The sequence below is a fragment of the Panthera tigris genome, chromosome B1, assembly GCF_018350195.1.
Source record: "Panthera tigris isolate Pti1 chromosome B1, P.tigris_Pti1_mat1.1, whole genome shotgun sequence".
In the NCBI taxonomy this organism is placed as follows: Eukaryota; Metazoa; Chordata; class Mammalia; order Carnivora; family Felidae; genus Panthera; species Panthera tigris.
In genome coordinates this window covers 172,961,557-172,987,316 of record NC_056663.1, presented here as the reverse complement: position 1 = coordinate 172,987,316, position 25,760 = coordinate 172,961,557, and the positions used below count along the sequence as shown (strand labels likewise).

The following is a 25,760-nucleotide window of genomic DNA, read 5'->3' as shown; positions in this document are numbered from 1 at the left end:
CCATATTCTCTCCTACCCCTGCCCTCTAATTTCTGCCACCTCCCATGTCTGCATTTCTCCATCAAGCCTTTCCTGGCAGTTCGACCACACTGGGATTTCTTCTTCCCCCAAACTCTCATAATACTTAGGCCTGATTGGTTTTACTAGCCATTGGGTCCTCACCACAGACAACCCAAGGTAATGTCAATGCTATCTTGCCCAACAAATAAATTAGCCAATAAGCACCAACAAAGCAGGTGTACCAAAATATTTTCTTTGGAAAGAATTTGTTTCAAAAAGTCATTCTGGGAAAAAAAATAGAATTCATTTGAAGGGTCTTATTTCTGGTTATTGTTCTTGTTTTGATACATGATCTTTATGTAGTGCTTGGAAGTAAAATTCTTAAGTCCCTCTCTGGATATTGTTAGTTTTCATCTTAGAAGGTTCTTGGGTTAGGGGTGCCTGGCTGCCTCAGTCAGTAGAACATGGGACTCTTGGCCTCTGGGTTGTAAGTTTGAGCCCCACATTGGGTGTAAAAATTACTTAAAAATAAAATCTTTAGTTACAAACAGAGAGGGAGGGAGGGAGCCAAACCATAAGAGACTCTTAAATACAGAGAACAAATGAGGGTTGATGGCGGTGGGGGGGGGGGGGAGTGAAAATGGGTGATGGGCATTGAGGAGGGCGCTTGTTGGGATGAGCATTAGGTGTTGTATGTAAGCGATGAATCATGGGAATCTACCCCCAAAACCAAGAGCACACTGTATACACTGTATGTTAGCCAACTTGAAAATAAATTATATTAAATAAATAAATAAATACATATAGCAAATAAATTAAATTAATTAATTAAATGAAGATTCTTGGGTAAATGGACCGTGTCTTATATAATATTCATCTAATTGTGTTCCAGGTAGACACTTATTTAACATGGGATATATTTAGTAAATATACACATAATATATTCCTGAGATAACAAATTATGGTATTAAAATGCCACATTTCAGTGAATATTTGATGTCACAGATTATAACATGTACTGTTATATACCACAAAAATAGAAAATAATGCCTCAAATTTAACCATGATGTGCCAGTGAATGTAAGTTGCATTTCAGTTTCAGAAGTGTTAAAAAGTGAATGAATACATGTGCATCTTAGATCTGATTAAATATGTACACTGTTGTTTTATAATATAATACATTAGTATTAAGCATCTTAAAGTTCCCAGTGATACTTATAACTCATATTTTCAGAAGTCATGCCGTGTACCTCTATATGCAAGTCACCGTGTCAGAAGACACAACATGTGCGTGAACAATGGTGAAGCCGTGACCCCTCCCTACTAAACGTTTACAGGCCAGTGGAGGGAACGTTATATAAACCAATCACTGTAATAATGAAGGCAAAAAGTGATTGGAGCCGTCCAAGAAGATAAGATTCCACAGAAATGAAAATAGTGGAGTAATTACTTGGGTTTAAAAAAAAAATCTCATGGAGGAGGTGGGGTGTGCAATGAGGTTTGAAGGATCAGTAGAATTTTGCAAGCCAGCTGGGAGAAATAATATGTGCAAAGGCATAGAAACAGGAAAAATGTAAGCCTGTTTAGAAAAGAGTGGAAAATCCAGATTGGCTGGGAGTAGGGGTGGTTAGAGAAGCTTCAGAACTAATCTAGCAGAGCCACTCGTGCCATATTGTGGAAGGTCCCGAATGCTGAGCTGAGGACGTTAAAGGACATTGGCTGGCAATGCAGAACCACTTAGGGCTTCTTAACAAGGGCATGGCTTGTTGAGAGCTCCTTCTCATTCTGTGGATCTCAGTTTAAATGCTCCCTCTTCAAGGTCCATTCTTTACTCTTAAGTAGGGTCTTAACTGTAACTCCAAACTGCCATATTCATCTGGTTTCCTTCAATGCACTTGGCACATGGCAAGTCTACCAACCGCATGGCAGATTCCAAGTTCCTCAAACACCGAGAAATCCAGAATACTCACTCTTTTGCAGCTAGGGCTGTCATTTTATAGGGTACACCCCATGTGGGTGTACCATTCCCTGCAGTTTCCTGGAGCCTGGCACACAGTAGGAATTCAGTGATTTCACTAAATAATAACTCCCATCATTTCCTGTCCTCTTTGCCACGTTCCCTCTACCCGAAAGGCCCTCCCACCACATCTCACCATCGTTATTTTTCCATCTGCCACAGTTTCTCTCAAATGTCAGCGAATGCCTGCCAGCCCAGTGACACAACCTCGCAGTCCTGAGATTTTGTTTGTTCCTCTGATGGCATTATTTGTACCCTGCATAGTATTTTAGTGACTTGTAAACTCTTGTTGTCTCCGTGCCCTCCCCAGCCAGATGGCTAGCTCCCTGAGGCCGTGGACTTTTGCCTTTCTCATGTCTTTCTTACCAAATAATATTTGAGTTGAATTATGAACACTGTGTCAAAATTAAGAATAGAATCACCTGACCTTTCAGCAATGTATTCGATATTAAGGAATAATTAAATGATAAGAAATAATACTGAGTGAAAAGACATTACAGGACAATGAAAGTGAATTACCAAAAGGGTGAAACCATTCCACTATTGTGGAATTCAGTATCTCACAAAGTAATTTACCTGGGAGCAGACTTAGAGCATTTCCCGAAAATGTCGTGTCTTGATGTTGGTGAATTATTCTTATAGTCACAGAGAAGTTGGTAAAAATCTGAACACTAGCTTTACTTTCTCAAATCTTACACACCATTATTTTCACTAAGCAATGCTATTTTCTCAATTATGTATTTTATTAAGATACTGCATATGTATTCATTGAAACTTTGATTATTTGATAGGTCTACAGGGAGAAAATTCCTTGATTTTTTTTTTTTCTGTTTAGTCAAAACTTCACCCATCAGAGAAGAAGTGCATTGTCATGTGGTATTTACCAACAGTAATAAATAACAACAGTAGCTTTTGGTTATTGAATAATCCCAGCATGCCCAGCATGTGATAAACTACTTACATGTTGTGCCATTTAAATGTCACTACAACCTTTTTATAGAGGAAAACACTGAAGTTGGGTGGTTGTTAATTGATTGCTGATTCAGCAGCTAGGCTGCAAACCAAGGCGTGGCAAGTCCCAAGACACTAGTCTCCCAGGCAAGGGAACTCCGTTCCCCCACCTCACTGCCTCGCACCCCCTCAGGACATGCTGTCTGCTGTCACTTTCAAGATACAACTTGGCTGTGAACAGGAGGCAACTTGCAGACTCAATCTGCAACGTTTTTTGTTGTTGCAGGAAGAGAAGTTAAACTTCCAGAGAAACCCAATGGACAATCTCCACAACAGGTAAGCCATTTTCTTTTCCTTTTTATGCTTTGGAGGGAAAAGTCTGTACTTCCCATTTTCCAGTAAATTTTCTATTACTTGGTCTTTCACTGCAGTTTTTATTACCTGACACACGAAAGCCAGTAGACAGAGCAATCCCCGAAGTCTGTTTCTTTCTGGCTTCGTTCAGGTTTGCGTAGAATTTTGTTATTTCCTTTCTAGTTGTGTGGGTCTGGGATGCAGTTCTAAAACATGTGAGATGAGCATGACCCAACTGAGTCTTGACACTGAAAGCTTTACGATATGAGGAACTGAAACAAGATGGCAGAACGTTGCCTTGTTTGAGCTTAGCGAGAAATGTGCACGTCAGACCACTCCAATAACACTCAGCTCTTGTCCACAAATGACTGCAAAAGCACACTGAGTATTCATTTTGGGGTTGCAGATAAATTTTTGCAAGTTAGAGGATTTCACAAATGCGAAATCCACAAATAATGCGGATCAATTATACCCATAAAGCACGAAGGTGAACACCAGGTACATAGGAAGCTCTGTGTAAGTTTGATATTTTTATCATCATCATTGTTGTTAAATGTTATTAAATATCCTGAGGGCATCGGGCACCTTTGAGAAGTCTTAGGTATGAGGGATGATGTGATTCAAATGTGTGTCCTACAAAGATCACATGGCTTCCATGTGGTGAATGTATCGGGTGGATGCAGGTGGCCGGAGGAACTGCAGTAATTCAAATAAGAAAGAGGTGATTTTGAGGAGCCTGGGTGGCTCATTCAGTTAAGTATCTGACTCTTGATTTTGGCTCGGGTCATGATCTTGGGGTTCGTGGGTTCGAGTCCCGTGTCTGGCTCCGTACGGACAGTGTGGAGCCTGCTTGGGATTCCCTCTTCCTTTCTCTCTCTCTGCCCCTCCCCTGCTCACCTTCTCTGTGTCTCAAAGTAAATAAACTTAAAAAAAAAAAGAGGTGATAATGTCGTAGGATGGGGGCAATGGCAGTGCACGAGGAGAGAAAAGGATGGGTCTAAGACAGTATAAGGGATAGCATTCCTGCCTTCACGTTGCATTCACCCTGGAATGTGGTTCCGAACTCCACCAGCACCATTATCTGCTCACCTCTGCCCACAAGCTCTTCCTAATCTTCCTAAGATTACTCAGGTGCTCCTTATGTAACATCATATGACGTCTTTCAATCTCATAACACTAGACTAGTCATCTGCTTGGATATTATTTATGTATTTTTCCCTTGCTAGACTGTAAACTCTCTCCAGATCCCTGGAATTGAGTTCAATAGTTGGCACATAATAGGTGCTCAGAAAATGTATGTTGCATGAATGGGTGGTGAGCCCTTTAGCAAAATGGCAGAGGTCCTCTGCCTCTTTGTGTCCTAATAACTAGCAGAGTGGCCCCCAGTTACATGCCTCGGGATTATTGAGGCCTTAGAACCATGTTCAATCTTCTCAAGTGCACAAGCTGTTTTCACTATACTTCCAAGAAACATTGGGGATTCAATTCTGCATGTGCAGGGTCATCTATAAGTATGGGACAATCTGTTTTTTCTTATCCTATGACCAGTTCATGCTTCTAACCTTGAGTCCTGAGCACCTTTATAAAATGAGGTGATTGAGCGGGATGTTCTCTAAGATTCTTTGTGGTTTGGGCACTCTAGGATACTGGGATTTACTCAGAACTAGGTGATGCCAAGCACCTAGCCCTGAGCTATGCTTCATTATTGGGGCGCCTGGCTGGCTCGGTCAGTTAAGCATCTGGCTCTTGATCTCAGCTCAGGTCTTGATCTGAGGGTTGTGAGTTCAAGCCTCGTGTTGGGTTTCACATTGAGCGTGAAGCCTATTTAAAAAATAAGTAAAAGAAAAAAGAAAGCTGTCATTATTTGTAGTCTTACAAGACTGCGTTGTATAAACTTCTGTCCACATTGCCTCCTCTAAGTCTTCCTCATCCTTTCCAAAACTTGGCTTTTTCTAAATGCTTCAAGTTTCATGCAGACTTCTTCCACCTGCCAGATAAAGCTACTTACCAATTAAGAGGCATACCGTGTGTTGGAGATGCACCCTGATTCCCATGGCTTTCCAGGGAGGATTTGGTCAGAACAATGCTTGTTTGTATTCACAGTATCTAAAATTCAGTAGCATCCAGTGGTTAAAGAATATTTTCATGGATGATGACGGTGAACATGACAGCAGTCAACATTTAAGAACCTACTACTTGCCAGGCACACTTTGCCAGGCCTAGCACACGATCTAATCATGTGATCTTTTTTTTATTTTTTTTATTTTTTTTAACGTTTATTTACTTTTGAGACAGAGAGAGACAGAGCATGAACAGGGGAGGGGCAGAGAGAGAGGGAGACACAGAATCTGAAACAGGCTCCAGGCTCTGAGCCGTCAGCACAGAGCCTGACGCGGGGCTCGAACTCACGGACTGTGAGATCATGACCTGAGCCGAAGTCGGACGCTTAACCGACTGAGCCACCCAGGCGCCCCTAATCATGTGATCTTAATAGGAACTCTGTGAGATTAGGTGTTACTATTTCCCCCCACTTAGTGGTTGGCAAAACTGAGAAGTGAAATGACTTACTCAAGGTCACCTGGCTTCTAAACAGGCCAATCCAGATTTTGATGCCAGGGCCCATCCCCTCATTACATTATGTACTGGATATTCAGTTTTTCCTCCTCTTCTCCTAGACCCCCTCTGTGATTTCATACATGTTCTGTGACTGGTTTCTGATAAAATGGCCAGAAAAATGAAAGTGATCATGTGCTAATGCCAAGGGTGTCTCTTAGGTTTCTGAGCAGATGCCCTACTAAAGATTGCATAGCTTCCTCTGCCGCTTGGACCAAAGTCAGTAGGGCAACCCAACAAACTGAGTCGAGATGAGTTTTGTCAGATGATACTGTTACCATGGTGGTCAAGGGTATGACAGAAGGGGGTCCACTGATCCCCGTGGAAAAGACAGAGAACTGCACGTGTTAAGTAAAAATACATCATCTTCACTTCAGATTTTAAAGATCTTCCCAAAGAAACTATATTTCTGTTGTCTAAAGATTCTCCAGAACGTGCTGTTCATGTTCCCAGAAGATGGGTCCCCACGGCCAGCTCACACATGGGCGGCCATGGGGTCTAGGTAGAGCGCAAGGATGGCCAGGAGGAGCAGCCAAATGGACAGGCCCAGCAGCATCATATCTAACCCCTGGGAGGAAGGGTAACTGCACACCTCACATGCGTCTTCCTCCGCAGCAACGTCCACAGAATCACTGTCTGAGCATACTAGAAGGGAGCGAGGCCGACTCTCCAATCTCGGGTTCCGACGGGCAGTCATTGTGTCAACAGTGCTCTCTGTAGAACTGTGGGAGCCTTTTGACTCCACCATGATCTACCCAGATGACAGAACTAACCTCATGTCCCGCCAGAGCTAGAAGAGGCCCTGGCATGTATGGTGGTGCCATGGCCACCAAGACTTAAAGGTGACCGTCACTGTCTGAAATATTTACCACATCACCTACTCCCTAACTTTGCCACATGGCAAAGCACCTACACTATTTGTGCCCTAATTTTCGTTTCAGAGGCCTTTCCCACACCAAGTCCCTTCCTCTAATTTAAATTAAATGACCGATGTATACTGCCATCTGGTGGTCATAGAAGCAAGCACACCTACCAAATTCTGTCAGAGCCCAGATCAAGAGGATCCAGTTCCCTTGTGCAAAAAGTTACGGGATCCCAAACTGCTGCTTGTTGTGTAATCCAGTGGACTCAGAAATCAACAGGACCCACCAAGACAGATGCCAGGAAATATTAATATTAGTGAAAACTAGAACAACAGCATTGACAGCTACATCGTACCATTTTCTAACTTAGATCCATTTACTTATCTGTAAAACAGCAGTTCGCACCTTAAAGGTTGCTGTAAAGTTAAAATAAATGAGTACATGAAAGTTCCCCAAAACAGTACTTGATGAGTAGAGAACACCCAAATGTGATCTACTTATTCTGAGTGTCAAAGACTACTGGTAGTCCCCCAGACACCATAGTAAATGCCTTACAAACTCCTAGCTCATTCCATTTTCAGAACACTCTTCACAAGCAGAAACAGCTATCATTCCCATTACACAGATTAGACAACTGAAGCTCGTAGATGCTAAGAAATCTGCCCGGAGGTCACAAAACTAGTAAGTGCAGAGGTAGATGGAAACCCACAGCTCTGACCCTAGATTACTCCTTTAACCACGATGCTGAAATGCTGGTGCGGTGTGGTGAACCTTCCCGAATGTTTGCATACATCCCACCCCACCCCACACGTATACTCCCCCCTCCCCACCACCACACACACATTCAAGACTATAAGTTCTAACGGGGAGCACCTGGAATGCCATTATTTCCCCAGAACCTGGTACAGTGCCTGATACAACACCATGGATTCAATGGAGAGTCGTATCAGTGGAGACACTATGTGATGACTGTGACCACTCATAAAACATCTGTCTTAAGGACAGCAGATTAATGACGACATCTGAAAAGAAAAAAATGATATTAGATTTTGAATAGAAGAAAAGATCATAGAAATGTTTGTAAATCGATTGGGGTGCCTGGGTGGCTCAGTCGGTTAAGCGTCTGACTTCGGCTCAGGTCATGATCTCATAGTTTGTGGGTTCGAGCCCCACGTCAGCCTCTGTGCTGACAGCTCGGAGCCTGGAGCCTGTTTAGGATTCTGTGTCTCCCTCTCTCACGTGCCCTCCCCCACTTGTGCTGTCTCTCTCTCTCTCTCTCTCGAAAATAAATAACTGTTAAAAAATTTTTAATAAAAAAAGAAATGTTATTAAGATCAAAAAGATTGTGATATACAAGTATATGAACCACAAGAACAGAAAAATGGAGTGACATTCTCACTGTTGTAAAAGTCTTTTGTTTTTCCACATATAATACAGACACCGAGGACCCTGTGACTCCAGCAGCAGTAAAGTTATGGGACGGGGAATGGAAGCACCACAGAAACCGTGTAGACACCCTCATCGGGTGCATATACTGGCAAGATCAGCCTTGGGAGAGGCCAGGCAGGCAGTGCTTTCAATAGCACGATTTGAGTGGGCCCAGGGCAGTCTTTCATCAAGAAATACCAATTTCGCGGCACCTGGGTGGCTCAGTCAGTTGGGCCTCTGACTTCAGCTCAGGTCATGATCTCGGGCCCGTGAGTTTGACCCCCGTGTCGGGCTCTGTGCTGACAGCTCGGAGCCTGGAGCCTGTTTCAGATTCTGTGTCTCCGTCTCTCTCTGCCCCTCCCCTGCTGGCACTCTGTCTCTTTCTCTCTCTGAAAAATAAACAAACATTAAAAAAATATATTCAGAAAAAAAAAAAAGAAATACCAATTTCAACCCTGACATTTCACCCGCAGAGACCAGTTTGTTCCTTTGGCTCCCGAGACCCTAATCTCCAGACCGGTAGCCTGCGTCTCCCCCAGCCCACTCCAGTGGAAAAGGGGGTCCGACAGTGCACATCTTCCAGCCTCACAGGGTCCCCGTGATCTGCGGCCTCGGCCCTCCCAGGGGCTTTGCTGTTACACACACTGTCTCCCGCGGTACTCCCTGGAAAGAGGCTGAGGAGACCCCTACCACAGAGCTGCAGACCTGAAATGAGCCAGGGGACACGGAGGAGAAGCTTTTTATGTTAAGTCAGGATCATGTGCTGGGTGAATGTGGCCCCGGGACCCAGACACACGTCGGCGGAATGACCGTGGGGTGGTTGACAAGCCCTGGAGAGAAACCTCACCCGCACGAGGGTCCTGTCGGTGCCTGCCTTGCCTCGGCACTCACCGGACTATCAGTGTGTCAACCAAGATGAATAGAGGGTCTATGGGGGACATTCCTGTTCTTCACTGATTCCCCTTTCAGGTTGTCAGATTTGGAAGAGACCTTTGACCTCGCGGACTCAAGCGATCACACGACCCTCCCACGCGTGAGCAGTTGGTGATGGAGCCACTGCCAACACGTGACTCCTGGCGCACACTTTGCCTGGCTCGGGTCGCCCAAACAGCATACTACACTTGTCACTTGAGGCACAACACTCCCCCCAGATGATTAGGACTGTCATTTCAACTGTGGTTTTTCCCAAAACATTTCACAAAACCGAAGTTTCGTGGTTAGGAAGTCTTTTATGGGGAAAAAAAAATTCTGTGTTCACATAATTTGGGTAACTGCAGAGCTAAACAAGGTGAAGTGGCTCTTTTTCATAACCATGAACATGTTCATCTTTAATCTCTGCTGTTCCAAACCTTTGTGACCAGGGACCCGTTTCAGGGGGGAAACCTACAAAACACATCTCTGCACATAAATATCCCATCAAGCCCAGCTCTAGGTGATGCTAACACGTATCGTAGCCTAAAATAGGTGATTGACGGTGATAATAAAGGTCCTCATATAGGCTTTCAGGCTCTCCACCATCACTGAAGCTCAGCCTCTTTAGGAGAAAAGGAAACTCACCGAGAGTTTTCAAGGGCTGTCCAGGAAGGAGGCAGTGGTTCTGCTGAGAAAGTGGATTGAGCAGTCTAAGAATGTCTCTTCTTGTCCCTTTCCAGTTACGAATCCAGCGCCCGTGCTGAAGCTGGGCAGACCATCTCTTATTTATTGTATAAAGCACCTGGTAATTTTCTTCAGCACCTGGCAACTATTTTCACTCATTCCTCGGTTCCAGAAACGACTCACTAAATGTCTGTCAGCTTCACCTGCTGACCACATGACATGAAATCACAGCTCTTCTCCGAACACACAGCTGGTTTTCCAAAACGGAGCTGAAATTCAAGTGTTTGATTTTATGGTGTCTGTCTTCCAAGTATTCCAACTTCTGTAAACTCAGACCACTTCCTGGCTGCCTCTAAAGCTCCTTGACTAGAACCCTTGCAGCAGAACGCCCTTGACTCTGGGAATTGCACAAAGGGTGGTGGGTGCTATTTCCCGAGACCTGAGGGAGGAACGCAGTCCTTCCCATCTCTCAGCTCCTGCGCTTGGCTTTTTGTTCTGGACCACTGGGTAGTGTGATCACGGGAAGAGGCAGGCCCCCGAATGGAGTGACTGGTAAAATCCCATAGTCCCCTCTTATTCACTCACAGCTGTCACTCACCAGTCATCCCTTTGTTTGAATGTCAAGTGTGTAGGGCTCCGTGTGAGCTGGACGCCGCCCTGAGTTAGGTGTTGCCTGAGGGGCGCCTGGGATTAGAAGGGGAGGCAGACAGCTGATGGACCCCCAAGCACCAGGCTGTAAGTCCCTCTCGAAGGCGGGGCAGCTGAGGACAGGAACCAGACCTTCTTTGCCTTCAGAGGCTGGGACTGGCTATTGAGTAAAGGTCTTCAGGATGCACTCAGGATCACAGCTACATCCAGAGAAATCGGGGGGCTTTTGGTGAGCTCCTTTCTACAACCTTTCCCCCTGTGCTGCTTTGTAGGGAATATGATTATCAGTGATTTCCCACACCTGCTAGGTCCTAGCCCAGGGACAGACAGAACAATAATTAACAGTAGATTGGTGCTTTTTTTTTTTTAATTTCCCACTTTTTTTTCTTTTTTCATTTTGACATTACATCAGGTTTACTGAGAAGTTGTAAGAAAAGTGCAAAGAATTTTCAAATACCCTCCTCTCACTGTGCCCAAAAGTTAACATTTACCAGATTTGCTTTATTCTTCTCTTTCCTACACACACACACACACACACACACACGCACGCACGTGCGCGTTTTTGCTGAATCATTTTAGTAAATTACAGATATCATACCCTTCCTCCTTAATACTTTCCCGTGTATTTCCTAAGGACAAGGGCATTCTCCTATATACCCCAGTGCACTGATCAAAATCAGGAAATTAACATTGATTTAATACTGTTACCTAATCGACAGGCCTTATTCAGATTTCAACAATTTTGTCAGTAAGGACCTTTTAGCCAAAAGCTTATACATTTCATTCGGCTGTCCTATCCCCTTAGTCTTCTTTAGTCTGGACTAGCTCCGCAGTCTTTGGTTTTCACAACAGTCGTGCATTTCGTTAAGAGTACAGGCCAGTTTGTTTTGCAGAATATCCCCCCATTTGGGTTTGACTGACATGGCTTCAGGCTTCCACCCAGGTTACATTCTCGTGGCAGGAAAACCAGAGAAGTGATGCTGAGTTCTCAGTGCCTCCCATCAGGGGCCCCTGGAGCTGGTCAGTCTCATTGCGGGCAATGTCACCTTTGGGTATCGGGTGCAGGTGCTGTGTGCATAGTTCCTCCACCGTACCGATACTGTTGTACCCGTAAGCAGGTGGCGTGCTTAGAGATGAACCGTTCTGTTCTCCCCAAACCCTTGCCCGCTAATGTCAGCATCCACTGATGACCCTTGCTTGAATCAGTTACTGTTATGATGGAGATTTTTCTAGTGCCATGATTCCTTGTGTGCGGGTTAGCTGGCTTTCTACTTATAAGGCAGAGCTTTCCCTGAATTTATATCCACGTGGACACACAGATCCTCGTTTTATTCAGGGGGCTCTAACGCTTTGTATCGGTAGTATTTATTTTGATGCTCCAATAGTTCCAGATCTGACCAGTAGAACCTTTACAAGCTGGTTCCTGTGCCCTTTGACCTGCCTCCGTCACTCTTCGGGACAATCACTGTTCAAAGGCAGCCCTTGACAGCCGGCTTGAGCCTTTTTCTGTATGTCTTGTCTTCCTGATGAATACTCCATTTCTCTGCCTGGTTGGAAAACGCCTGACTCTGTGGTCTTCCTGTTCCACGCCCCTCCCCCACCCCGCCTCCCCCATGATCCCCCCTGTGGAACAGGATTTTCCAGCAATGAGACTTGATTAGTAACTGACAGAGCATTCGCATGTCCATCTTCAAACACAGGACTGTTTAACTTCAACATAAAACACAGGGCAGAGTTAACCCCCAACACAGGACTCCAGAAGCAGGTGGGCACCCCCGGTGGGTGGACATACCCTCCTAATGGTATTTGCTTTTCCTCCTGTATAAACCAGCCGATGGTTGCAAGGGATTTGCCCTTTGCCTCTCGACTGATTTTTTATACTCCAAAGACAAAGCAAATTTTGATTCTACTAAGTAATACGAGGCACCTGACAGCTAAGTTCTAACCTCCAAGTTAGCCATTGTCCAAGTGGGGCGGGGGAGCAGGGAGAAGGCAGGTAGACTGAAGGTGAAGGTGTTAATTAAGAGCGTGTACCCCACCCTCCCCTGTCCCCATGTCCAGGTGTCACACTGGACAAGGAGTATTTCCTTTTCGCTCTTGGAAATGGGAGAGCTCCTTGCCAAAAGCAAGATGTGGGCACTAAAGTGACATATGAAAAGAGGAATAAATTGAATTTGACATTAGGAATCCTCATAGAAGGAAGGAAGTCGTGGATATGGGCAGGCAGAGGTTGGATGTGAATACATTAGTCCCCACCCTTTCCGCCAGCAGTCACGCAGTTACACAGCCGTGGACACTGGAGCCACCTCAGTGAGAGAAGGAATGTCCCTGGGGAGGGAAAACTCCGGGCAGGTGGGAGAAGGCAGAGCCTGTGACCAGGAAGAGGCCGTCTCCACTGGCAGAGAGAGGCGGGAGAGGCCCGGAGCAGGGCCCTCAGGTGAGGGACCAGGCCAGGCAGAAACCCGGGTGCTGTGCCCCAAAGGCCAGTGGGGGCTGGGCTGAGAAGCCAAACCAGAAACTTGATCCTGAAAGGGGAAAACCTTTACAACATCCTTTCTATTACATGGCTCTGAAGGAAAATATAGATCCTGTGGTTTTTCTGGGGGAGGAGGAGGGGAGCCTAAAGCCACAGATGACTTATAAATTCTATAAGAAACAGGGAAGTGGTGGCTCTCCAGTTGGCCTGTTAAAGCTCTGCAGTCATTTCAGTGCAGAACGTGTTGCTCACGTGGCCCTGGCCACAGCGGCACAGGGTGGGGACTGTGGCTGGGCCAGGGTTCCCCAGGGTCCTGTCAGCCTCTGAGATGCTGGGAACACAAGGTGTGGCTCAAGGCCTGATGCTTCCTAGCTTCCTCCCTCCCTCCCCTCACTTCCTTCCTTCCTTCCTTCCTTCCTTCTTTCCTTCCTTCCTTCTTCCCTTCTTCCTCCCTTCTTTCCTTCCTTCTTCCCTTCCTTCCTTCCTTCCTTCCTCCTTTCTTCCCTCCTTCCTTCTTCCCTTCCTTCCTTCCTCCTTCCTTCCCTCCTTCCTTCTTCCCTTCCTTCCTTGCTTCTTCCCTTCCTTCCTTCCTCCTTCCTTCCCTCCTTCCTTCTTCCCTTCCTTCCCTTTTTCTTCTTCCCTCCCTCCCTCCCTTCCTTCCTTCCCTCCCTCCCTCCTTCCTTCTTCCCTTCCTTCCCTTTTTCTTCTTCCCTTCCTTCCTTCCTTCCTTCCTTCCCTCCCTCCCTCCCTCCCTCCCTCCCTCATTCCTTCTTCCCTCCCTTCCTTCCTTCCTTCCTTCCTTCCTTCCTTCCTGAAACCTTCCCCTGCTATTCCTCTTAACTTGCCATCCTAAAATTGACCGACCAGATATTTTACAGTGATCACCATGGCTTCAATTACATTATGATGACCCACAGTCTGCCCTCTCAAAAACCTCAAAGCCAGGTTTTTCTTTCCTTTGACTTTTTTTTTCCTCTTATCCTCCAGACTGATTGTGTTTTTAAACAGAGTCCAAGATAAATAAAGGTACTGCGAGCATGTAGAGGGGCAGAGTTTTAGAGCAGGATGGTGGGGAGGGGAGGGTGGAGGAGAGGGGCTGATGGAGGCGGGGGAGGTGCACATCGTCCTTGTTTCTTGGTCCTGTTTTTCCAGCTGATTTATGAATTGCTAGCAGAAAATAGGCGTAAGTGGGAGCAGAGGCTGGGAACAAAATTCTGGCCTCTGGACATGGGGTCATTTAACGGAGAGTGCCTTGAAACAGTAAGTGGTTGTGCACACTGACCGCTGGCCAAGCTCCCAATGATTTCTCCCTCTGAGGAACCTTTGTGGCACTCGGGTTTTGTGGCACTTGACTTTCAGTTGGTGCCACAGTTAATAGAAATATACCATTTGGCCCTTAACCCAGAAAACAAGTATTACTTGGTATTCACAATGCTTTTGTTCCTGTGTGTATGTTGTGGCAACTACATTACATCTTTCTTAGGTGCAAGGCCTCCATACTTTTTTTTTTTTTTTTTTTAACATGTCGGGGCTCCTGGGTGCTTCAGTTGGTTAAGTGTCCAACTCTTGATTTTGGCCCAGGTCATGATCTCATGGTTCATGGGTTTGAGCTGACAGTGTGGAGCCTGCTTGGGATTCTCTCTCTCCTTCTCTCTCTGTCTCTTCCCTGCTCATATGTGAAAGAAACAAGGAAGGAAGGAAGGAAGGAAGGAAGGAAGGAAGGAAGGAAGGAAGGAGAAAGAAAGAAAGAAAGAAAGAAAGAAAGAAAGAAAGAAAGAAAGAGAAAAGAAGGAAGGAAAGAAGAAAGGAGAGAGAGAGAGGGAGGGAGGGAGTGAGGAAGAAGGGGAAGGGAAGGGAAGAAAGGAAGGAAAGGAAAGAGAAATTTTTTTTTAACGTGCTATGTCCAAACAGATCTGAGTAATAAGTATATGCTTATTGTGAATGTTAACTTATATAATCCCCAACGACACCGTATGGTAGACATACCATTATCCCCATTTACAGATGAAATAGCCGAGGCCCAAAGTCATACAGCCAAGTAAGAAGCAGAGCTGGGCTCTGAACCATATAATCCAAGTAAATCTCCCCATCTCGAATCTGTAATCACATCTGCAAAGACCTTTTTTGTTTCTTTGTTACATGCAAATTCCAGAGATTAGGTTGGGGATATCTTCTGGAGACCATTTTTCAGCCCCCCCATAGGAGGTTGTTTGTAGGCTTTATTTATCGGTATAAACCCATAACCTGCCAGTCCATAACCTCTTAAAGAGCACCGGTCATTTTCCGTGTGGGTAAAGGTTTCTGTGGTGGCATCCTGGGAGTTCAATTACAATTGAAGGAAGACAGAAGACAGGCCAGGGAGGCAGTGACACCGCCAACAGTGAATGATCTCTCCCTCTTCCTCGTGCATACGTCTTACAGAGACGGAGGGACTGGGGCTGTAGATTCTCTTACTGGTTTGTCACTTTAAAGGTTTTTCCTATTAGAAAAGGGAAATGATTTAGAGATTCTTCCACACCAGTTTTTAGGATCTTCAGAAGAGAGATCAGAACAACCCGGTGAGTTCCACGTGAAGGGAAGATTTCAGTAGGAGAGCACCCACCAGGAAACACGAAACTTGGGAAGGGGCAGGTAGGAGAAAAGAAGCAGCTGAACCCATCTGCTGCCAGGACGCCCCAAGGGCCATGTCCTTGATCTGCAAGAGTGGAGCCCCTGGGGAATTGCCAGGGTTGGCCAGTCACGGGAGGGGCGCAACAGATGCCGATTAGTCCCGTAAAGCTTGGAATGACAACCACAGCCGTCACCTCCTTGGGTCTGTGTTGTGGAGCATGCAGGTCGGCCACCTTACCCAGATGTCCCTTTCTTTTTAATGATTGAAAAAAATGTTTTAATGTTTATTTATTTTTGAGAGAGAGCAAGCATGTGTGGGGGAGGGGCAGAGAGCGAGGGAGACCCAGAATCGGGAGCAAGCTCCAGGCTCTGAGCTGTCAGCACAGAGCCCCACACGGGGCTTGAACTCACAAACTGCAAGATCATGACCTGAGCAGAAGTCAGACGTTTAACCCACTGAGCCACCCAGGCACCCCAACCCAGATGTCCTTTCATACTTGAGTAGCTAATCCCCTGGTAAGGAGTCCTCTCTTACGCCCCCGCCCCCTGGAGCAGCACAATGGCTGCGCCCTGGTTAGGCTCCTGAGCCCCCAGCATAAGGCCATTGATTGACGTGGAAATGGCAAGGATCCTTTTCAATCCCGAAGGTCTCTCCCTAGCATTCTTCAGCCTGTGTTTCCTCCTTCACCAAATGGAGACAACCTACCTATCGCCCCGGGATGGGGAAAGGGCCTGGCACAGAGACGAGCATCGGTAAATGTTTGAGAACTCTGAGTTGGTGATTTTAGAAACGTGAAGGTGTTCCCGGTAACCATGGTCTCCCTGCCTCATGTGTTCTGCTTTTGCCAAAAATTGTGACCCTCCCAACTTGGAGTATCTGGGAAGGAAAGAGCAAACTTAGTTCCTGTTAAGATGTCATTCACTATGTTCTGTGCTTTCTCTCTTTTCCAGATGGTAACAAAAACTCATCCAGATGGGGTGCAAGTGCTGTAAAATGATACAAAGGTAAAGTTGGAAAAGTACCCTGAGTGGAGGAGGACTTTGGGACTACCGTGGAGGCCCCCCTAAAGACCCCGCAAGGGTTCGCTGCATTTATCCGACCTCAAGCATGACCAGCATTGCCAAGAAATTATGCATTTGGAACTGCTCGGATATCATTTCAGAGGACACGTGGCCCAGATTTAAACTTTTTTGTTGTTGTTGCTCACTGCTCCGAGCACATCGGGAATGCTGTCGTGCTCTGAGACGGAATTTGGTTTAGGTGGACCTTGCAGTTCTCCAGAGACCTTCAGTGCAAAGACAAGCTGGGGTTGCAGAGATGATGCCTGACCTGGCATCACTGAAAATAAATCACCCCAGTCACATACAGGGTTTTATTTTTTTTTTTTTAATTTTTTTTTCAACGTTTTTTATTTATTTTTGGGACAGAGAGAGACAGAGCATGAACGGGGAGGGGCAGAGAGAGAGGGAGACACAGAATCGGAAACAGGCTCCAGGCTCCGAGCCATCAGCCCAGAGCCTGACGCGGGGCTCGAACTCACGGACCGCGAGATCGTGACCTGGCTGAAGTCGGATGCTTAACCGACTGTGCCACCCAGGCGCCCCACATACAGGGTTTTAATTCTGTCCAGATTCTATTTCAGAAAAATTTGGATAACCTGACTGGAACTCCACACAAAATAAAGGGGAAGAAGTTAACTAATTTGCTCCCTTAACAAATAGCACTTTTTTGATTATTCTAGATCTCCATTATAGCTATACACCTACATCCATTTATTCATACGTGTGTGTATGTTTTATTCCATTGTACTCACAGTGTGATGGTAGGGCGTGATTCAAAAACCATTTATTATCATAAATATTTGTTGTAAGTGTCTTTCGTGCTAGTCCAGACTTCATATTTATTTATCGTGTTAATGACTGCATACTATTCTGTGGAGGGGATGTGCCATCAGTGTTTAACCACCTATTCCCCTGTTATTGGACATTTATTTACTTTTTGGTTGTTTTCAATTCCATCAACCACTTTGCATCCTGTTCTGTGGTCTCTTAGATCTCTTCCTGAGACCTATTTCCAGTGGTAAAACAGGTTTATACCAACTAGATCTATTTGGTTTAGACATACACAGAGGCTTCACGGAATAATCGCAGAAATTAACAGGAATGGTAGAAGGAAGCAGAAAGTAGAAGCATAGAGTGTTGATAATGGAAGCTATTCATAGAGGGATTCGTGAATAACCTTAGTTAATGTCTAACTGACTGATCTTCATTCTTGTCGCCGCCAGCTATCTCTTCGATCCAGTTCAAGTGCCCTCCTCTGGCTACGTCAACGAGGTGAACAGCTGCAAGGTGGATGAAGGGGGCGCTGGTAAATGGAAAGGCAAACAGGGCAGCCAAGTCCCGGGGCATCAAAACGAGCTGCAGAGCGAGGGCCTGAAGAGGACGGCCAGCAGGGGCAGAGCTGGCAGCGGGCAGGAGCCCCGCTGGCCTCCCCCGGGATCGCCCCCTCTGGGGGACACGGTGGGGGGACACTGCGCGGACAAGGCTGGCAGTGCGGTCAACGGCATCGGCCCCGCCGCCCCCCCGCAGCCCACTGGGGACCGTGGGCCCCACCAGGGCGAGAGGGGCTCCTGCGTCAGTACCGCCAACAGCGCCCCCCCGACTGCACCCTTCCGGGAAGGCGGGGGCCCCGGCAGACGGGACAGTGTGCTGCTGCCAGCCCTGCGAGAGACCCACGTCGTCCAAAGTGGGGACCCCAGAGCTGCTCTCAGGGCAGAAGGTCCTGCCTTGGAAGTACAAGACCACGACTTACAGATGCCGGCCCCGGATTACCCTCCCCTTCGGGGCTCGGCTGGAGACACAGTTGACGGGGAAGAAAAGGACGGTCTTCCAGAGAGCCACCCTGAGGAGGGACCCCCGGCGGGCCTTCACCCCAGGGCCGGGGGGCATGGCTTGAATATGCCCTTCCCCTTGAAGAGAAGCTGGGATTCCTTAAATGAGGCCGTGGCAACAGAAGCCCTAAGTGTCGGCTTCAAAGAAGAGGACGCTGCTCAAGCCGTGCCCGGGGTCGATTCGAGAACTGGGTGGGAGGATGCGCCCGGCTCCACCGCAGACGGGAGTGGGGATGCGGTGGACGAGGACGCGGCGGTGGCCGAAGCCCTTGCGGCTTTGGAAGCGGCCACCGCAGGAGAAGACGCGGAAGAGGCAGATTAGGGCTCCCGAGCTGGTGTCGCGCCGCGCTTGCCCGGTGCGCGTGCTCCTTGCGCGCAGCTGACGTCCTGCAGCCTTAACGGGTAGCCTCGCCGACTGTTTGCAACAGCGTCCGTTCTGGCGATTGGCAGTGCCTGCGCCAGGCCGCTTGTTGCGAAGTATCGGAAGCCCCGCTGTGTAGACGGGGTGTCACTCGGGAGGCCGGAATAAAAATCAGAGGGGACGATGCGCCGGTGCCCACAGCACAGGCAGAAATTAAACAGCCTGCTCATCAACCCACAAACCCCCCTCTGAGAACGCTCGGAAATCCCAGTGCTGAATCCCAAGAGTGCATAATCACAGAACGTTCTGTTGGTAAATTCACGGTCTCGCTTCTGAGAGCCAGACGTTGTACCCAACCCGGAAAAGGTAACTACCCCCGCTGAAAGTGCCTCGTGTGTCCCCAGAGCGTGGCTTACCTTCAGGGACGGTCTCCCAGGGAACTAATAACTAACCACTTGTTTGATATCCAGTTAAGCTCAGCAGCTTTCAGGATGGGGCAGAAGCCACTAGTGAACAAATGGTTAGTTGTTAGCTGTGATATGAAGACACCTTGACCTTAACTTTTTTTACATTATTACTTTTTAATCTCCTTTGGGATTGGGAAAGCCGGTCAAAATAATTCTTAAACCTGCTTGTGACCATTTGACTTGTAAATTCATGAGATTGGGAACAGCGAAGAGATCAGATGGAGTGTTCTATGCCACTTTAATGTCTGATTCCGATTAAAACATAACAACATGTGAGTGTGTCTGTCATAACTCAAAGGCGGTTCTAATGTGCCAGCCTTGAGTGTCAGTAAGCCTTGACGTTTGCTTCCATGTAAAGAGCTGCACTACTAAGTTAACAGGTGAGGAGGAGAGCAAGTCAGTTTGCTGAGAACGGCTTTGGCTGGCTGTCCCTGCCTGGAAACACGTGACAGCGTGACCGCACGCGCCGATCTCCCCCTAAGGAGGAACAACAGCCCCCTCTGCATTTCCGCCTTGTAATTTTTAGGAAGGAGAACTGCCGTTCTGACATGGCCCAGTGGAGAATTTAAAGCACGGTCAAGTCCATCTAGAGAAACGGGAACCCAGAAGAGCTTTAGGATGGCATTTCATAACACAGGCTCTGAAATCCGACTGACCTTGGTCTGGTTTCCAGCTTTGCCATGCGACCTTAGACAAGTAATTGATCCCTTCTCCTTTCCCATCTGTTAAGTCAGAGTAATAATGGTGTGTGTTTGTAGAGATTAAACGAGATGATGCAGGTGTTTATCACAGTGCCTGGCACAGAAGACGCACTCAATAAAATGATAAGTCTTATTAGCTAAAAACAAATCCTTTAAAAATGGCTTTATGTCCTCACAACTGAAATGTCTGTAACGTCATCACCGCGTATTGGTAATTATTTAATAGAAAACATGATTTCCCAGCACCTTTAAGGACGGCACCCTGACAAATGCTTAACAGGCATACATTACCCTGGGTGTGTTTGGGGACATACCATCTGTACCTACAAGGTCACACAGAGCCCCTAAAATAGAAACTGTTGTCCTTGTTACATGCATTGTATGTGTGTTTGTTATTTTACTTCGTACACCCAATGCTTCATGTTTGAGAATGAGTCCTTCAGTTCCCCAAGTGTATCTATTGGGATTAGATTCGGCTGCATGTGATAAATGGCTTATACAATAGAGACGTATTTACCTCTTGTGTAAAAGGAGGCCGGAAGTAGCAGTCCAGGGTGCTAGAGTGTCCCATTCTGTCAGCAACCAGTGCTCCTATCATCTTGGCTTCCTTCTCAAGATCACTGTGTAGTCCAATCATTACATTTGCTTTCCACGCAGAAAAAAGAATAAAGGAAGGGGCACTGGGGTGGCTCAGTTAAGTGTCCGTCTCTCGATCTCAGCTCAGGTCTTGGTCTCAGGGTCGTGAGTTCAAGCCCCGCGTTGGGCTCCACGCTGAGACATTGAGTGTTGAGGTGGTCAGCTTACAGCCTCAGAATAGAGCTCAGAATAGAGCCAGTTTGCTAAAGGTCGAAAGGCCGTATTTTACATTTAGTATAACCCCAAAGGGGATTCAACCTTCGGTCCGGTGGGAGGAGGACTGGACAGCTACGGGCATCTCGACTTCCCCTGCTGTCTCTAAAACAGAAGAAGGAAAGAAGGAAATTCAGACAGAAGGAGGGTAAGGTGAGGAGTTAGTGCAGACGGGTCTCTGTACCTTGCACAGAAACCCACTCCTGCACTTGGAACGTGTGCACGATTTTACATCCTGAGACGGCTGCATATTCACCATGATCAGCAGTTCTCCTAAGTTTTAAAGATTGTTTTTTGTGTGAATAACTGCTTCAAAAAGGTTAGCAGATGGCCAAGGTTTTCAAGGTTTTTTGTTTTTGTTTTTGTTTTTGTTTTTACGTTTGTTTGTTTTTAAAGCTATCGTGGCTCCTTTTGTCTAACCCCACATCCAGGCTCTACCAAAGGATGTCAGAGGAAGTCAGAATCTAAAGAATGAAAAGAAATTCCAGACTGTAGCTTTAGCCACCAGGTTGTCTAGCAACTGACTAAGCGTCCCACCCCGTGCAGCGTGTCTTCTTTCTGCAGTCGGGTGCACCCCCCTATCAGAAACGTGATGCTTGCCAATAGTGAACTTTTCAAATATTCTGAACGCCCCCAAAGCGCCAATGCGCCCTGAACGTGAGGCACTGGCTGTGGTCAGGAGTGGACATCCTGGTCTTCCATGAACTTAGCAAACTGCGTCATGTGGGTATTTACCACGTTAAATCTCGACTGTGATTGTGATATAAGATTATTACTATATTACATGTATGTGTATATATGTGTATATGCACACACACGTTCTTTACTGGCAGAAGTTGAACTGTCATATAAATATGAAAGTAGATATTTTTCCTCTGGTTTCCAAGGCCATTAGTAGCAAGTTGTTATAACTGTCAAACCCGATCTTCAAAGGAACAAAGAGAATTTGAGGTTGCTTAACACACACCCATTTGTCCACGCTCAGCAACTGCTGGCCAGACGCCATTTCTCCCTTTCTGCTTCACTCTGCCTCTGACCCAAAGGATAAGACTCACTCTTCCTAAGTTTTCCATCAGCATCTGCAAGCAGGAGGCCCTCGGAAGAGTAAAGGAGGCACAAAATCCAAGTATGTGAGCAAAGATCTGACTCCCTTAGTTTTGTCTGTGTGGTCACGGGAACCAAGCCTCCAGTCTTGGACTTACTTAGACTTTCAGATGAAAATGTGGAAATCCTTGCTTTCTGTTTGTTTATTTTTAACTCCAGAGTAAACCTCAGTTATTTTCAAATCCTCTATTTGGGAACTAGTGATAATTAAACAGAGACAAGCTGACATTTGTTTTTCATGGTAAATGCTTTTCCTGTGAATATGTGGGAAAAATATGTCGTACATTTGTATACTAAATTTGTCAGTTTCTCCAACACATGAGATTATAGTAGACATCTGTAAACAGTCTGACCTTCCAAGCACTCTTGGCCACTTGAAGAAACAACACTTGAGGCGCACCGATTACATATGCTGATTCCAGATGATTCTCACCTGCCACATTAAATCAGTTGCCTGGAGTCGACTGCTAGCAATTTTTTTTCAACTAAAGCAACTATAACAAGTGCCTTTAAAAAAAAATTTTTTTTCATGTTTATTCATTATTGAGAGACAGAGAGAGAGACAGAGCACGAGCATGGGAGGGGCAGAGAGAGGGGGAGACAGAGGATCTGAAGCGGGCTCCAGGCTCTGAGCTGTCAGCACAGAGCCCAACGTGGGGCTCAGACTCAACAAACCGCGAGATCATGACCTGAGCTGAAGTTGGATGCTTAACTGATTGAGCCGCCCGGGTGCCCCATGAACAAGTGCCTTTTGCCTCGATCTAGGATGGCCTGTGGTGTAAGGTGAGGACTCAACACATTATTGGGGGGGGCGGGTGAACCCATGAAAACTCCTCACACTATAGTTGAGGAGACCTCACACAGCTGAGACTCTGGATGCTAATTAGGAGATGGTGACAGGTGTCATAAAGGTATAAATGCAGGGCCGTGGAAGAACAAGTCCATATCAGTTTGAGAGAAGAGAACTGGCATTTATTCATGCTTTTCACTCTCAGACTGGCCTGCTCTGTTTGAACAACGGGCCTTTACAGTGGTCTCTGGAAAGGCAGGCAGAGAGTAGAATTTGAACAGCCAGAGAAGGTTCGGTCTCTCGAATGAGGCCGTGTTACTCTGAGGACCTTAATCCCAAATTGAGAACAAAGCCTCAAGAAAACCAATGTTTGGGACGAAGCAATGGGAAACTTGGCTGACCACATTTTTCACTCATTTTGAACCTAATCTTTAAAATCCTGAGGGAGAAAGAAAGGATGTATATTTGTATAACAAGACTCAGATGTCACTTTTCTCTTGGCGTCTAGCGATGGAGAAAGCCCATGGGGGTCGGCTCTTCAGTTAACCACCTGCAGCCATGCATCATGGCCTTCAGGTCTCAGAGGTTATGATCATGTGGCATGTACCAAGCACTCATGCACCCCTGTAATCCTAAAAAAAAAGGGGGTGGAATCAGCCCATGCCTCTTGCTCGCTGTATGACGTTGGGTTTAAATTTCTGGACTTTCCGGAGCCTGTTTCCCCATCTGTAAAATGGGAGTGACTCCTACCTCCCAAGTTGAAAGCAGACACTCTCAAATTTTCAGTGTGCTTGTTTCCAAACAGCCGATTTCTGAGTCTTAACCTCCCAGAGATTTGAACTCAGTAGGTCTTGGGTGGGGACCTGGCATATGTATAGGTTGATGCGGGTGACTTTCCAGCCACACATGGAGAAGCACTAAGACTATATACTAGGAATTGCCACATCTTCTTGATCTTGCAGCAATTGCCAGTAAAAAAAGTTTACGCTCATACCCCTAATAGGAGCACACTTACAATTAAATCTACTGTCAGGGCAAAGCAATATTAAGATGGGATAACAATTAAATATAAAAGTTTTTTTTCTTTGGTTTTGGTTTGGGTTTTTTTTTTTTTTTTTAAGAGAGAGTGTGTGTGCAAACAGAGGAGAGGGGGAGAGAGAGAGAGAGAGAGAGAGAGAATCCCAAGCAGGTTCCGCACTCAGCATGGAACCCAACACGGGGCTCAACCCTAGGGTCATGACCATGATCCCACGACCCTGGGATCATGACCTGAGCCGAAATCAAGAGTCAGACGCTCAACCGTCTGAGTCCCCCAGGTGCCCTAACTATCCAAGTTTTAATATTTTCTTCCCATACCCCTGGGTTATGTAAAATCCACTTTGAAAACCACTGATTTAGAAGCCCAAATGAACTATCTGTAAAAACACTTTGTAAATAGACAAAATTGGAGTAAGATTTTTGACAATATATACAGCATACACATGCATATGATCACACACCTAGAATGCACACTCAGCCATATGAAGCAGATGTGAAAACATACACCATCAATACCACTCATCTGCTACCATTCGTCCTCACCTTTTGAGCCTGATTTTGAGGAAATTCTGTATTTTCTGCTTTTAAGCATTTTGGAGTAGTTAATATAAAACTAGGGTAAAATATGACCTAGAGGCCAGAAAACGGACAAAGTATTTTACTCATCTACCTTATCAAAACTATACGTTCCCAACCAATATGAGCAAGCCAGCTGGGGGACAGGCCAATTAGAGTATTTGTTTTGTCAGGATCTCACTATTTGGAGAGCAGAACCATAACATTTTCTCTAGACATCAGTTACCAACTTTAAAAAACATCACAAAAATAATTTCATTTTCAGCTCCTACTCACCCTCTCCCATTCCCCCAAAATAGTCCTAAAGCTGTGGATAATGGCGCATGTAAACCTTGGCACTTATATAAAAAAGGACAATCTCACAGGCCAAAGAGGGTTGTTGGTCTCTTCCCATTAATGAATGTGCTCTCCCTGTCTTAAATTTCAATGCTTAGAAAGGAATCCAAAGTTTTAAATTATCCATTTACAAAGCCACACGATCGTAGGCTCTCAGATCTTCCTGACCTCAGCCATTAGCCGGGAGACAAACCAAGGAGTGTTACAGTATTTAAAATGTTATAGAGAAAAAAATTCATATCAAGGAAAGTTTATCAGCAAAGACACCATTTCAAAATAATTTGCCAAATCATATAATTATTGATACAGAAATCCTATTCAGTGCTGATTTATGGGAGCCATCAAGTTACAGGTATTGGTTTTTTATAGGTGCAAATATGACTTAACTTTTTTTCAAAATGACCATTTATTAAGCATTCAGTCCAATCTAAGATCTGCGTATGCATCATCGTGTTTAGGTCCACCGTGACCTCATGAGTTGGAGGTATGATTATCCCCCATTTCACAGATGAGGAAATGGAGGCTCAAAAAGCTGTGTAATTTGTCCATGGTCACACAGAATCTCAACTGAATCCAGATTGAACAAGCTGGTCCTTTTAAGGAATACAAAATACAGCCTCCTTGTGGAGACAGCCATGTTGCCGTCAAACGAACAAACAAAAGACTAAATCAAAATATGAAATTTCTAGGAAAACAAAGCCTTAGGTCTCCATGATCTCAAGGAACACAACAATCACAGCAATGAAATGAATCTGAGATCTGAAAAGTGAGGAAACTTTCAAACAAAATGGTGGAGAGAAAGACAATGCCATTTCGAAAAAGTAAAATTATATGGATTGCCAGTTGCTCAAGAAAGGTTATTTTCTGGTTCTGAGGAAGATTTTAATAAAGAATTGAAAAATTAGTCAAGGCCTTAATAAATTACAGTCTCTAAGACTGTCTACTGTCAATGATACTTGTTTTTAAATGATCACAGGACCATAAGCTTCTTATCCTACAAAGTATGAGGTGGACCCATGGCCCTGCATGTCTGCCTCATGAGCGGCCAGGACAATGTGTGTTGAGATTCCTGTCCTCAGTTTGTCTCCCTC

General features: G+C 45.8%; 1 protein-coding gene across 6 annotated transcripts in view; it reads left to right on the top strand.

Annotated features, from left to right (window-relative positions):
• The window catches only part of CB1H4orf19 (chromosome B1 C4orf19 homolog), an 87,203-nt gene extending 66,856 nt beyond the window's left edge, over window positions 1-20,347 (top strand). For all 6 annotated transcript variants that reach the window (XM_042984782.1, XM_042984780.1, XM_042984781.1 and 3 more), the window contains 3 exons: window positions 3,255-3,304; window positions 16,508-16,561; window positions 17,842-20,347. In XM_042984782.1, the coding sequence (XP_042840716.1) occupies window positions 16,530-16,561; window positions 17,842-18,769 (960 nt within the window). In that variant the 5' untranslated portion in view covers window positions 3,255-3,304; window positions 16,508-16,529 and the 3' untranslated portion in view covers window positions 18,770-20,347. The remainder of the gene's footprint in view (window positions 1-3,254; window positions 3,305-16,507; window positions 16,562-17,841) is intronic.
• The last annotated feature ends 5,413 nt before the right edge of the window (window positions 20,348-25,760 follow it).